Below are 14,348 nucleotides of genomic sequence, written 5' to 3'. Positions count from 1 at the left end.
CTGTTGCGAGAGGATGTGCATGAAGCTGTCGGGCAGCGGTTCATGGATGAAGGTTGAAGGCAGTAAGCCTGAGGGACAATGGCAGCGTTGGGAAGCATTAGGCGGCAAGGGGCCGCGGGCGTTGTGGAGGGCGACATGAGACAGAGGCCAGGGTCCGGGTTATATGGGCGCATCTTGTACACGTGTAGACGATGGGGAAGACGGAAATAGGGGCGCTGGAGCACATACAATTGATGCAGTTCATGATGGTTCAGCTGGTGTTTACCTTGGCTCAAGAGGAATCGATGCTACCAGAGCCTGGTCTTTCATTTTCCCCCGGGGCGCTGGTTGCGGCAAGACCGGAAGCAGGGTTTTCTGCTCTCATCCAGAGCGGCCAGGCTTACCTAAGGCAAGTGTCGTTGGGCAAAGGCCAGCAAGCTACGAATACACTAGGTATGTTCAGAGTACCTTGGCCGAGCTTCGCAGCAAGGCATTAATGGCACCCCTGGGCCCAAGGCATCTCTCGTCGAATGTACTGAAGCTGTGGTGAAGGGATGATGCCTCATGGCCTCAATCTCGAGAGAGCGACAGCACCACATGAGATGCAGCGGCGCTGACCACTGTGAGGGTCATGGCCGGAGCCGCCGTAGACAATACCTACCTCTCAGGCGTATGGAGACTCGGAGGCCTACAATACGCTACACTGCGCTACATAGTGTGTAAGGGTACGAATACTGAGTCAACAGGTACCCCTGCGCGGGGAAATGCACAGAATGATACCTCCGCAGACGGTGAGAGGCGATGGGATGTCGGGGAAGGAGGGGTCCAGTCAACACTGGCCCCGCCTTCCACGCCAGCATTTTGCCCCCCACCCCCCTCCCGCCCTCCCTCCCTCCCTCCCCCCTCAGTGCCTGTGTCTGCAAGGTACGTACTTGCTTGAGTGAGCTTCCCCGACAGCTGGGTGAAGTTTAGAGCGAGGTAGGAAGGCGAGAGGCAAGAGGTAATAAGAGATAATAAGAGGTCAGAGATGTGAGGAAAGAGCTGGGAGGCAGTTGCATGGCAGGTACAGGTACAGGTACAGGTACAGATACACAAATGTGCGTTTCTGCTTCTATACCACCATGGTCATTTCATAATGTGGTGAGATGTGGCCGTTCCACTGCGCTTTTCTCGTCAATGCCTCTTTCTTTCCACTCATCGCTGTTCAATCCCTCATTAATGACGGCTCCCGTCCGTCCCTTTTGAGTTCCCTCCTCGCTCCTCCGTGCTCCTCGTAGTGCCTCCCAAGTGCATGCTGCATAGTGAAGATCTCGGGTAGTATCCAGTATTCATCTCTGGCCTGTCACAGGCAAAACAAGCAACCAGCCGGGCCGGTTCTGCCAGCGATTTCGGTCCAGGTTGTCTTGTCTTGTCCCCATCACCAAGCATCGCCGGCGGCCAGAGTCTCCAGTCTTTCCGCATCCCACAACAACAGCACAGGCCCAATGCCAATGTACCTCCCACCCCAACCAGGTGCCTCGTCTTGTACCCGGACAGCCGGCAAAGACACCCAAACTGGCCCTGCGGCCAACCGAAAGCCCGAGGGGGGAACAGAGCCCGGGTACGTTGGGCTCAGGTACGGGTACTTCTGGCCGAGATACCTGCCCTGGCCTTCCTTCCAGGTTTGAGGCACCCGACCTTACCTCATCTTAGTGCGCTTGCTGTACGGAGTACCATACATGGTAGTCTGTTGTGTGTATGCATACACGTCGCGACCCAAACACAACCGACCGCCCGCCCGCCGCCGCCGCACACCCACACACCACACACACACGCACACACACACACCCCCCGAGCAGTGCAGGCGAAGAAGCGCAACAACGCAACGCAGCGCAGCGCAGCGACAGCTTTGGGAGGACCCGGATTTCCTCTTGGACCCTTCCTGCCTCAATTCTTGATTCTTGATTTTTACACACGCTTCTCTGCCTTATTCCACAATTTTTTCGTTTCTCTTCTCCTCCGGCAGTACCACTTCAGACGTCACAACGGCCCTGCTACATCATCATTGGCAGATCGGCGCCTATCATTGAAAGACGGCAGAGATTCACCATCTCCTTGACCTCCAATTGCCATCCTCTGTACAGAGGACGGATACGTCAGTCAATACCAGCGAGGCACTGCACCGACCGATAACCATCCATCCCCCCCCCCCCCCCCCCCCCGGTCCGCCTCCTCCGCCCAGCTCGACCAGCATCTGCAGCTCGTCCCTCCAACAACGACACCCCGGAGTCCCCTCCTCATCTCGCCATCACTAACCCCGATCGGTCGCTACCTACCTTGCCATCTTGGCCTTTTCGAGTCTCCTCTTATCCTCCCGCTGGCCTGCCTCTGAGCTGTCCCTCTTTCCTGGGCAGATCTCCCATCTCCCCACGCCCGGAACCTCTCTTCAAACTTCGGCCGCCCAGCGCCCAGCCACGCACGTACGACTCCCACGCCGTCACAAGCTTCCCCGACCCGACAGGCCCGACCGGTTCCATCCCAAACACACAGCATCTGCTGACTACAACCCCTGGCTGTCAACTGCACTGCTAGCATCATACATCAACAACACCACAATCACAACCATCACCACCGCCGCCGCCACAGACCGACCTTCGCATATTGCCCAGCGACTACTTTCTGACGAAATCCATCGTGTCAACCATCACTCGCCATCTGACAATGCTCGCAGCTCTCCACAACCTCGTCTGAAGGATGCATTGTTGACTCGACCCATCTCCTCCCAGACCAGACTGTGGTAGTAATAACCCAGCATAACCACGACTTCGATCCTGTTTTCCATTCCCGCGATACGAACCCGACGACCTGACGCCCATCCGACCGAACCGAACCATCACCATCGCGCTGTTGTTGGCCAGTACCGCTTCTGGTCTATTCGGCCTTGTCCCTGCGACCATAATTCCTTTGGGATCGCCTAATAAGCCCTGCACATCATCTCCACGAATTCATACCGCCCGAGTTTGACGAACCCGTGAGGAAGCCCGCGAGTGCACGTCGTCTACAGGCAAAATGGGAAATTCAAGCACCAAAGAGTCTCGTCCGACCGACCCGGCGACTGATTATCGCCAGAGTCAAGCTGCCTACCTCCACTCCACATCAAACCCTGGCGATCGTCCCAGCTCTCGAAGGCAAAGCCGCTTTAGCAGGGCCGACCTCAACCTGCTTGGCCTCGGAGCAGCCGGATCCTCCAATGCTGCCAGCAGAGAAGATGCTCCGTATGAGCGGAGGGAGACGAGACAGGAACGAGAGGCTAGACGTCTCGAACGAGAACGCGTCGCTAGAGAGAAGGAACGTGAGCGCAGTATGAGGGAGGAACACATCGACGGAGGCTATCTTGTCACGCTTGGAACGTACACCGGCCCCGAGGACTTCAGCAAGCCCATTGTCCGGCAATTGCAGGTGAGAGATATTTCTCCAAACGATCATGGACCAAGGAACGTGCACTGATAACTGTGACCTGTCAGATTGAGAGACGCCTTGCACCATTCTGGAGGGGCCTCAACGATTACTCCGACAACTGGACCGAATATCAACTCATTTGTGCCGGGCGCGGCCTTCCCATTCCTGCTGCTGATGAACAGCCTCCGCCCGAGTTCATTCCACAGGCGAACACTTCCGCCTCCCCGACCGAGTCGTCCCAAAACCTTGCCAACTTGACCGTTCCAATGGGCCCAAGGTCTTTGTCAGTTGGTTCGGATCGCAGCAGCTCGATGCCGGGGTCCGGCATCTCGTCGCCCAATGCAGCCCAGCAACAGCAGAGAAGTAGCTCGCCCTTCAAGCCCCGTGCCAAGGCTCTTGCCGCTGCTCTCAGCGGAGGATCACGCAATACCTCATCCGCAGACGCCGCCCCACGTGAGATCAAGCTGCCCCGTGATCCGTTTGTCAACGGGCAGCCCTTGGAGGTCTTTTTGTACAAGGACGCCACTGAATGCCCGATCTGCTTCCTCACCTACCCTCCCTACCTCAACCGCACTCGCTGTTGCGACCAACCCATCTGCAGCGAATGTTTCGTGCAAATCAAGCGTGCCGACCCTCACCACCCCGAACACCACGGCGAACAGAACGAGGCGCCCCCCAACCCGGAAGAAGCAACTGAGATGCTCATCTCTGAGCCTGCAACGTGCCCTTACTGCCAGCAGACGGAGTTCGGCGTGACCTACGATGCCCCCCCTTTCCGTCGTGGTCTCTCATATGCCATTAGTTACCCGTCGCAAAATACCGCCATGTCGTCGCAGAGTTCTTTGAGCTCGACCTTGTCTCCCGTGTCTCCAAGCCCTGGCAGACGACGTGCGCAGAGTCTGTCTGCCAACGCTCCGAACGTCATCACTACTGATCGGGTCCGGCCTGACTGGTCGACAAAGCTTGCGGCGCAGCGAGCCCACCAAGCCCGGAGAGCCGCGGCGGCAACTGCTCTGCATACCGCTGCATTCCTTATGGGCAACAATGAACAACAGCGTGGCTTTGCCTTCACAAGACCGGGACGGTTCAGCCGAAGAAATACAGGGAGCCGCACTCCTTCGGGGCCATCCACCAATCAAGTGGAGGAGAGCCCAAGCCGCAACCCGGAGGGCGAGGATGCCCAGACTGGACCCGAGCCTGGGCCACGGGGTTCCTCCGGACGTGGAGCTCTCAACCGAAGAAGTAGAATGGAAGAGCTGGAGGACATGATGTTCATGGAAGCCGTTCGCCTTTCCCTTGCTGCCGAGGAGGACCGGAAACGCAAACAGGAAAAGACGGAACGCAAGGAAGCCAAAAAGAAGGAGAAGGAGGAGCGCAAAGCCCTTAAAAAGCAGGAACGCCAGAGCGTTTACGGGCCTGGGCAGAGCTCCGCTAGTGGGAGCAGCCTCTCCCTCGGTCTCGGTCGACGTAGGGGCAACAGCACGACCAGCAACCTGCGTGTCGAAGCAACGCTTCAGGGAGCGCAGACGAGTTCGGTGGGAACCAGCGCCGAGACGTCCCCCGTAGCAACATCCGGCGGCCCGGCTCCTACCTCGGCGCCTACTTCAGCGCCTAACCCCAAAGGCAAAGCCGTCGAGCGCCCAGCCGTCGAGACGCAGTCATCCGAAAGCAGTTTTCAAAGCACCTCGTCAACCCCTTCGTTACCAATTCCGACGACTAGTCGCGGCCCTTCTCATCTTAGACAGATGAGTAATGCTTCCTCGATTGCGTCGTCGTTGGCCGACAGCGCTGGGGGGAGCTACACCAACCCGGCATACCTCGATCCTCGGGCCAGCGAGTTGAGTGTTGGTAGCAGAAGCGAAGAAGGTGATCGTGATAACACGGAGCCAATGTTCAACTTCCGGAGCTTGGCAGAAATGGTGGGCGTTGACATTGAGAACGGCGAGGCGAATCAGAATCGGGATGGGGCATCTGGCGAGGGTCAAGTTGTCACAACCAAGAAGGCCGACGCTGAAGACGAACCAGAGGCGGAACACATGGAAGATGCCTACAGCGAGCAGCCTGTGCAAACCAGCGTGGGCACTTTGAAGCCGCCGCCTACGATTCCCGAAGAGCCCACCGACGGCAGTAGCAAGGACGGCGTGCCTTTGAGTAACGGGGCGACAACTCCCGAGGTTACAGTAACACCGGAAACGCCAGCCCCCATGACAGATGAGGACGGCGAGACGAAGAGGTTGGGCCATGAGAATGTGGTGGAGAGGTCGCCCGGAATCACGCAATGAGCGGGTAAACATGACGATACAACTAAGGAGGGCTACGAAGAAGGACTACTATTATGCAACATCTGACGGAAGCGGCTCAACGGTGATTTCGTGGGGAGACTTTTGCATACACACTCGAGGGGTTGGGAAATCGTGGATACTGGGCGTTGAGCGTGAAATTTGGAGGGCAGGGCGGACTAGACGTGATTCTTCTTTTGCCATGTGGATGGCTGGCTCATTGTATTGTACCCTACGTGAGACAAATGGCCGGGATCATGATGGTCCCGGCTAAACAATTCTATGTATCCAAGTAAACGCCCAAGATTGCAAGCCAAAAGTTTTGATTTTTTCCGTATCCCGTGCTCCGTGAAAGACGTTCGCTTGGTCTCGTGTCTAGAGTTGCAACTCGGCAGCAGCAGTAGCGGGAGGGGGCGGCTGGACACGCTGGTTTACGAAGCCTTCATCGGGACTGGCCCAGCTGTAATTGCGCCACTCTCCCAAAGCCGGCCACATTTGTTCTGTCACCAGGCGCTGGATTTTCTCATGGCGACTCACCGCGGAGCCGTCGGGCTGCGTGTTATCCCCCTCGGCCGAGAGCTCGCGCAACATGCCCTTCCAGGCAGACCACGTCTCCTCCAGCTCGGCAACAGAGGTGACGCCCATGACGCTGACGCCGACCTTGGACGGGCCGTTGAACGAGGGCGGCAACAGCTCGCTGCCAAAGGCGCCGCCGACGCGCGCCCAGTTCGCCATGGCCCAGTATAGCGCAACCTCCTCCATCTTCTCGCCGGCGCCCTCGGCGATGGCGACGAGGCCCTTGCACAGCTTGCGCAGGGGGCTCGGGGCCGGGTGCCAGCTCGCCATGGGCCCGTCGTCGACGCCGCGGGTGGTGAGCAGGCCCATGCTCAGCATGCTCGCATTGGTGACGACGCCGACGGAGGCGTCCTTCAGCCGGGCCAGGATGTCATCGCTGCCGAGGGTGGAGTTCTGGATGCAAAAGTGCGAAAAGGACTGGACGGCGTCGACGGGCTCGCCCGTCTCGCGGAGGATCTTCTCGGCGAGGCCGCAGAGGACGGGGACGGGGTAGCCGCAGATGCCGACGTAGCGGACCAGCCCCTCGTCGCGGAGGCGGCGGAGCTCGCGGACGGCGGCGACGACCTCGTCGGGCGAGACGAACTCGGCGTCGTGGGTGTAGACCAGGTCGAGGTAGGGCGTGTTGAGGTTCTTGAGGCTGCGGAGGACGGAGGCGCGGATCCAGGCCGGGGAGTAGTCGAACTCTGTGGGCGCGACGCGGCCGGCCTTGGTGACGAGGAAGTAGGAATCGCGGGGCGGGGCGAGGATCTGGAGGGCAGAGCCCAGGATGGACTCGGAGGGGCCGTAGTAGGGGGATGTGTCGAAGGCGTTGACGCCGAGGGCGAGGGCGCGCCGGACGATGTCGACAGAGGGCATGCGCTCGGGGTCCGCGACGTATTGGTAGTTGAAGGTCGCGGTGCCGAGGATGAGGGGCGGGAGTACGGCCGAGAGGGGTGGAAGAGACGAGCGCGGGGCGGCCATTGTGTCTTGTCTTTTTTTTCCTTCTTCTCTACTGTTGATCTGTAGCTTCAAGACTTGGGAAGTATGGCACAGCCCCCGTGGTTACTATCAAGTTTTGATAGAGAATACAACCAAAGTAGAATGGCAGCAAAACAAACTGTCGTGAGAAAAATCAAGCAGGTGAGAGGGAAGGGCGCAAAATACAGATATCAGGTCTAGCACGTCAATGATTGATAGTCAGGGTCCCCGCGTGCCCAGGTTCCCGACTGCGATTTGCCCCGCCGGGAGGGTGGGGGGATTCTTTTTCTTTGGGGGATTGCTGGAATTGGACTGGACTGGACCAGTAGCTCCGGCGAGGACCGAGCAGGTGAGGGAGGGGGGGATCCTAGACGAGTTGGTTATGGTCGGCTTCTAGGCCTGAGGCCCTAGGCTTGCCAGGATTAAGTTTGTTTGTCGCTCGTCGCCCGGCGGTGGATGTTGTTTGTTGAGTTGCCATGAGGCGAGCGGCAATAGAAGCAACGATACTCACCATTTCTCTCCTATCCTGTGCACCGCTGGGAGATGACCAAGGCCGACGCATTGCGGAGGTCGTGATGGGAATCCATCGTGGACACTGCGGGGATGGACAACGAGGCCAAGCATGACTCGATCCGGGTGAGGGACTTTGCGAGGCAGAGAGCTCTCAAGAAAGGGGATCCTGGGGTTTTCAATCTGGAGCTACCAGGTTGGCGCCGCTTGGTGCCGTGTCGGTGTGGAATCGCGGGGTGGTTTTGAGATGGTGGTGGCTGGAAGCCGGGCCTTGGGGCGCGATGCAACGACGGCGACCTTGGTGCGGAGATGTTCTTGGAGGAAAATGATTCTCTACTGCATGAAACAGACAAAAGACACACACACCATCTGCAGGCTACCGCCAAATACTTGGCCAAGCTGGATCGCTGTTCTTCCGGGCTTCATTCGCAACCACCTGCTTAGGTAATGAGCGCGTCTGCTGGAGGTAAGTACCTACCTCACTGTCTTGCCCATTAGTGGGGGGGAGAGGGGCTTATCGATAAGACGCCAGAATGTCACGATGATCTAAGCAAGGAGCAGTTGGCACGCGCTTGCTCCACGCTGAGCCGAAGCCGCTGCCATGGCCGTTGAACCTCATCGTCTCATCGATCACTTCCATCTCCGTCCCGCCAACAACGCCTTGCAATACTTGTTTTTGCTGACTGCTTCCCTACCAATGAAAAGTTTCTTCCACACTATTCTACTCGAGTGAGCGAGCAACTGCCCAGGCGACGATGGAACAACAGTTGGCTTGCCAGACCCGAGACTGAACAACCGCAATTGCACAAGCAGTCGAGTGTCCCGATCTGGATCCAATCATCGGGCATGGGTGATCTTCAGTATCAGGCAAATATTCTTTAAACAATAATACACCCATGCGTACTACTTTCGAGACCATCCCAGCTCCATCCCACGCATCTAATTCTAATCAAATCGTCCACATTGGTCGGCGATTAGCCTAAACATCCCCGGTCATGGGCTCGGCTCGTCGCATAAAGTCTTGTCTAACCCCCAATGCTGGCTGTTTACTTTCTCATCAATTTCCAATACTCCGCCGTCTCATTGATGCGACTCTGGCTGCCCGCTCCCCGCTCCCATCACCTTGACTCTCTTGGGCCGTACGCCAACCCCATCCGGTGGTATTCTGCACCGTTTTGCACGTCTTCCGGTGGCTCTGGCTCGGCGTCACCGCAATGCGCCATCGGCTTACCGTTTCCTCCAAGACCTGCCCTATTTAGCCCTCCCAATCAAGCAGTTTGTTTTAGAGTGTGCTATCAAGTGGCTCTTCAGTGACTTCATCCGCTCCATGATCCCTTTCCAAGTATTTTCTGGGTCTCATATATGCCGCTTTGGGTGGTCTCAGTTCCATTGTAGATGCCACGGTTGCGTGGACGCAGCCTGCCGCATACCTAAGCTATGGTTTAAATCCCCATGCCACCTATCCGCTTCTCGGAGCAGTACAAATGGATCGGCCATCCAAGTCAGAATCGTCATCAACGGCGTTTCCATTCCAGTCGTCACAACGCTAAGCAGTACAGGCAGCGTTTCTAAACACATTTGCAGTATTGCGAGGACACCCACGCAATCTGTCAGACACAATCTTCCGCCTTGGCGGCCTGTTGGCGCCGGGATCTTCGTATCGAAATTCCTCCTTTACTCTCTTGTAGGCCATGATCGCCTCGCGACAACGTTATTTCGTCCAAGGTAGACCTTGGGTTTTGCTGCCGATTCCACAGTCCCGCCAAGAACGGTTGCCGATAACAACAATATCTCGCGTCTGCTATTACCCCTCGCGTGGCTAGCCCCGTGTTCACCTGCCATGTTCATATCATATCACATCCCTTTTTGTCATACCGGAAGTCATTCCATGGAGCAATGTTCCGGACGCTTCCTATATGCGTCGATATTGCCATGAGCCGGGCTGTTTTAAAAAGCCCAGTGTCCCAAGTCATGCCTCTTTTTTGGGAATAGAGAGGCAAAGCTGCCCTGTAGTCTAAACGCCAAGACCGACATCATGCGCTGGCTGCCTACTGCACTTGGTGCCGCAGCACTCATCGCCTCTTGTGAGAATGACTATTTCCCATCCGTTCCAACAACCACTGACGCACCATACAGCTGCTGCCCAAGAAGGGGAACAGCCAACGTACTGCGATAGTCTAGGGCGTTGCTTTGCCTCCTTCACCAATGATGGTGGTGTCACTTTTGGCATCGCTATCCCGGAGGGCGCTACCTCGGGCCAGCCGTACGATGCCATCGTCCAGATCACCGCCCCTATAGAGGTTGGCTGGGCCGGGTTGGCCTGGGGAGGATCCATGACCTACAACCCACTGACCATTGTATGGGCAAACGGCAACGACGTCGTTGTTTCGTCTAGGATGGCATTGTAAGAACTCCTATTCGCAGCAGAACGATCAGTGTTGACCTCGAAAACAGTGGCTACTTCACCCCTCCGCCATATGAGGATGCCGAATACACCACCCTCCCTGGCACCTTCGTCAACGCCAGTCATTACTCAGTGACAGCGTTGTGCAAAGGTTGCACATATTGGGCTCCTTTCGGCAATGACCCTACATCGTTAGACCCCAATGGAGAGAACTACATGGCATTCGCGTACTCTGGTGTACCCGTCGACGACCCAAGCGCAAACGACACGACCTTTGGCATTCACGAACGTGTGGGACACTGGATGCACAATTTTGAGCCAGCACAGGCAGCCGATTTTGAATCATGGGCCGGCGGCGACAGCGGCGGCGAACCTCCAGTCAGCACTGTGACCCAAACCACATTGTTGACAGCTACTTCGACTTCGACTTTTCATAGTACCACCACGTTGAAAACCACTGTTACCAGGACTGGGCTTCCCACTAGCAGCGCACCCGCAACTGTGTCAGCCCCGGTACCTACAACATCGTCGACTGTATCGGCCATTGAATCTGTTCTTCCCATTCCCAATTCATGTGCCGGCGTGAGCGGCTTCAGATTCGGGTACCAGACAGCCAGCGGCTGGAAGGCCGTGAAGCTTGCCGGGTCTCTCACGGGGCCTAGAGGAGTGGCCGTCGACTCTGAGGGGAACCTTCTTGTGGTGCAGTCAGGCAAAGGCGTCACAGTTCACACCTTTGGATCCAACGGCTGCATCTCGTCGACCAAGACCCTGATCAGCAACCCCTCGCTAAACCATGGCATCGGCTTCACACCGGACGGGAAGACATTGTACGTCAGCTCCATGACTACGGCTTGGTCGTTTTCCTACGACGCAAAGGCGCAGACTGTGAGCGGTCAGACTGTTGTCGTCAAGAACATGCAGCAGGGGGGTCATCCGACGCGCGCCCTCATGATCCCACCTGCCACGCCGCATCTGCTCGTTATCCAGCAGGGGTCCTACAACAACTTCGACTATGAATCACTTAACAAAGCCGTAGGACGTGCCGTGGTTAAGGTATTTGATATGCGAAGCGTGCCCTCTGGTGGCTACGCGTATGCATCTCAGGGATGGCTCCTTGGTTGGGGTCTGCGTAACGAAGTTGCGCTTGCCGCAGACGGGAACAATATGTATGTGACAGCAACAACAACAACAACTCCCCGTCAAGGATTAGTGCTAAAGTTTGTTACAGGATTTGGGGCGTAGAGAACAGCGGCGATGACTTTACACGGACAGTCAACGGCCGGAGTTATGATATCCACAACGACAACCCGGCAGAGGAACTAAACTTCCGTAAGTCGCTCGAGATTCAAAGAGGTCCCACGAGTAAACTAACACATCATCCAGTCGGCGACCCATCCAAGCCCAACGAGCAGTGGTACGGCTACCCTACCTGCTACTCAGTCTGGGAGCCTTCCGTTATCACGGACAAGACCTTCAAAGTCGGCCAGCAGTTCGTTGTCGCCCCCAACAGCACCTTTAACGACGACACATGCACCCAGCGCTCCACTGCCGCGAGGCTTTCGCTCCAGGCGCACAGCGCACCCATCGGCGCCGCATTCGACAAGAGCTTCCAGAACCTGTACGTGACCCTGCACGGGTCGTGGAACAGGTCCCCCGCCACGGGCTTCAAGGTTTCCGTCGTGCCCTTCACGAAGCTCGCCAGCGGAAGCTTTGACCCCGTCGCCGCATCGGACTCCAAGACTGGCTACACTGATGTCTTCTGGAGCACGAACGTCGGCAGCTGCACAGGGTCGACGTGCTTCAGGCCCTCTGGTATTGTGTGGGATCGAGCGTTTACGAGGCTGTTCGTCGCCAGTGACAACACCGCAGAGGGAGAGTTGTTCATGCTTGTAAAGTCTTAGGCCCTGCATGAGAAATTGCTTGGTTCGTAGAATGAGAAAAAAAGTGAATCATGTCTTGTCGTTCTTGGCACCCATGTAGTCTGCACTTCCAATCAGAGTTGCGAGGCAAATGCCAGAGTCCAATGGAACGATGTCTATTTGCAAGCCTTGACAAAATATCCGATACTGCCTATTCCCGGATAATTACGCAGGTATCACTACTAGGTCGAAGCTTAGCCGGCAGAGCCGGAGTTCATTAACAGCTCCTACAGTCACCGGAGCCACCATGCCCGATCCTCTCCAAAAGTGCAGATCGAAGAAGGTGCCTAAAACACGTGTCTTAAATAACGAACCCTTTCTGTAGCAGTTTAGGCGGCGTTATCGTTCCCGGCTCTTTCAAATTGTAGTCGATCATTAACTGTCTGTTTCTGTCAGTGGTGTTACTAGCAGAGTGAAGGGCGCAGTAGCTCCGTTCCCCTAGGGGTATTTTATAGGAATGTTACTGAAATCTACCTCCTCCACTGGTGTTGGAGAAACCCGTCCTTATATCTGTATTGGCGACGCCCTCTCCCTTTACCCGTGGTCTACGTCCCTGCGTAACACGCTGCTATGATTCTGACCCCAAGATTGTAGTGCTGAGTCCCTGGAAGTTTCGGATTATGTTATAGGTTACAAACTCGTGATGTTAATATTCGCATGCTATAGTCTCCAGGAAGTCCATGAAGGGAACTTTCATATAAACACTTACATTGTACGTATGAGTACGTTTATACCGTTTGATTAATCACCCAGACATCTATGAAATATGCGTAACGAACGAGGGATAATACGATGCACGGGAATAATATCGCAGTGTATGAGGTAAGCGGGAACAAGGGAAAGGTGGAGGAACTTCAAAGTAATGGCCCTTACACACAAACACACTCGGGCATACTATATCACGATGAACATTGTGAGGCAAGTGTACTATGACTCCAATCCGATTATTCAATGGCTCTCTTAGTTATATAGCCAAACGCCGCTTTTGCTCAGGACAAACTCAGGTTAATTTAAGCTCGACTCACCCTATTCAGCCCACGCTCATCTGTAGCTCATCTTAACTTCCCCCCGTTCCCGCTCAGCGACAAATCGTCCGGCTAAGCCTTCAGACGACTGAAACTGGTTCTTTGATGGATTGAATATATAATTATTGCCGACACGGCAACATTCAAAAAGCTTGCTCATAATTGTTAACCAAAATATAATAGCATAAAAACAGTGTGGTCTGCATAAGTTCTGATGAATTCAAAGCTAGAGTTTCCGTTTCGCATGCCATAAGTCTGTCATAGTGGGAGTTTAACTTTGAAACGAAGCAGAATCGCCGTTGTCAAAGACTAGAGGTTCTGTCTAAGGCCCTGTCCCAACAGGGGGAGTATCTTGGCGTGCGGTACTGGTGCTGATGCCAAGCATGCGATGATGAGAAATCCTCTCAAATGTGCTCATGACAAGGTCAGAAGCAAATGAAGGGGCCAAAGGGTAAGCTGCAGAGAAGGAGGGAAGCTAGGCTGATACAAAATCACATCCAAGTTGAATCATGATTCCTACTCCCGCATCTGGTTTGGCAGACGAAATCATAGGTACTTGCAATCAAGAGGAAGGGCATACACAATGACATAGCACAAGCATGGCGTCCAACACCCGGTCCAAGTACCCCATCAAGTTCAAGCGAGGGACCACAAAGCTGTTCGAGCTGCGCAATGTATCGATTTATTTGCAGTAGCTACTTTTGATCCTCTTCTCCCTCCTGGACGTCGGCTATGACCCAAGCAGCATCACCATGGACCTGGCGCGATATTTCCCCTAGGCCACCATCATCAGCTCGAACCAGAGCACCCAGGTGACGGAACACAACCGGGCCAATATCGAATTCTGCCAAGGCGACGTGCGAAACATTTCCCCACCCAGCCGAGATAGACACCAGGCTCGACGTAGTTCACAAGAATACAACGCCCATCTGCACCCTCAAGAACGCCCGTGCTCTTGTGGCTTTACAGGCTCTTCGTGCTCCTATGTAAGGGTCATGATATTGGATTTACTATCTAACAGAATTATTTTTGTTATTTATTTGACTGGCATCCTGACTGCTGGCATTATCCTGCCGTGAAGGATTAGAGCATATGGCATTGAAGTTGTGCATATACCCTTCACCTTGACAGATTTAAAACATTGACAAGATTGAGTGTTAGGTGGAATGTATTTCCTTGGACCGGTCATCGAGTGATATAAGGGAAACTACTCTTCGCAAAGTCCTCCCTACGACGATGTGGGTGCCACAAACAAAGGCTA

General features: G+C 55.4%; 3 protein-coding genes across 3 annotated transcripts; 2 read left to right on the top strand and 1 right to left on the bottom strand.

The window, feature by feature from the left end:
* Positions 1 to 3,027: 3,027 nt before the first annotated feature.
* EsH8_X_000730 (uncharacterized protein) lies at positions 3,028 to 5,699 on the top strand (the record flags this gene model as incomplete). The annotated part of the gene is made up of 2 exons (XM_083274818.1): positions 3,028 to 3,417; positions 3,483 to 5,699. 2 exons carry the CDS (start codon positions 3,028 to 3,030, stop codon positions 5,697 to 5,699), a joined length of 2,607 nt encoding a protein of 868 aa, XP_083120210.1.
* A 372-nt stretch (positions 5,700 to 6,071) lies between these two features.
* On the bottom strand, positions 6,072 to 7,232 carry EsH8_X_000729 (Aldo/keto reductase family-domain-containing protein; the record flags this gene model as incomplete). Its single annotated transcript, XM_083274817.1, has 1 exon — positions 6,072 to 7,232. The coding sequence occupies one exon, from the start codon at positions 7,230 to 7,232 to the stop codon at positions 6,072 to 6,074; it is 1,161 nt and encodes a 386-aa protein (XP_083120209.1).
* Positions 7,233 to 9,774: 2,542 nt separating this feature from the next.
* On the top strand, positions 9,775 to 12,044 carry EsH8_X_000728 (uncharacterized protein; the record flags this gene model as incomplete). Its single annotated transcript, XM_083274816.1, has 5 exons — positions 9,775 to 9,823; positions 9,876 to 10,143; positions 10,194 to 11,309; positions 11,372 to 11,472; positions 11,527 to 12,044. 5 exons carry the CDS (start codon positions 9,775 to 9,777, stop codon positions 12,042 to 12,044), a joined length of 2,052 nt encoding a protein of 683 aa, XP_083120208.1.
* Positions 12,045 to 14,348: the final 2,304 nt, after the last annotated feature.

This window comes from Colletotrichum jinshuiense, chromosome 10 (genome assembly GCF_051148585.1).
Source record: "Colletotrichum jinshuiense chromosome 10, complete sequence".
Lineage (NCBI taxonomy): Eukaryota > Fungi > Ascomycota > Sordariomycetes > Glomerellales > Glomerellaceae > Colletotrichum > Colletotrichum jinshuiense.
Note: the sequence above shows the minus strand (reverse complement) of the source record. Positions and strands in the feature narration are given on the sequence as shown.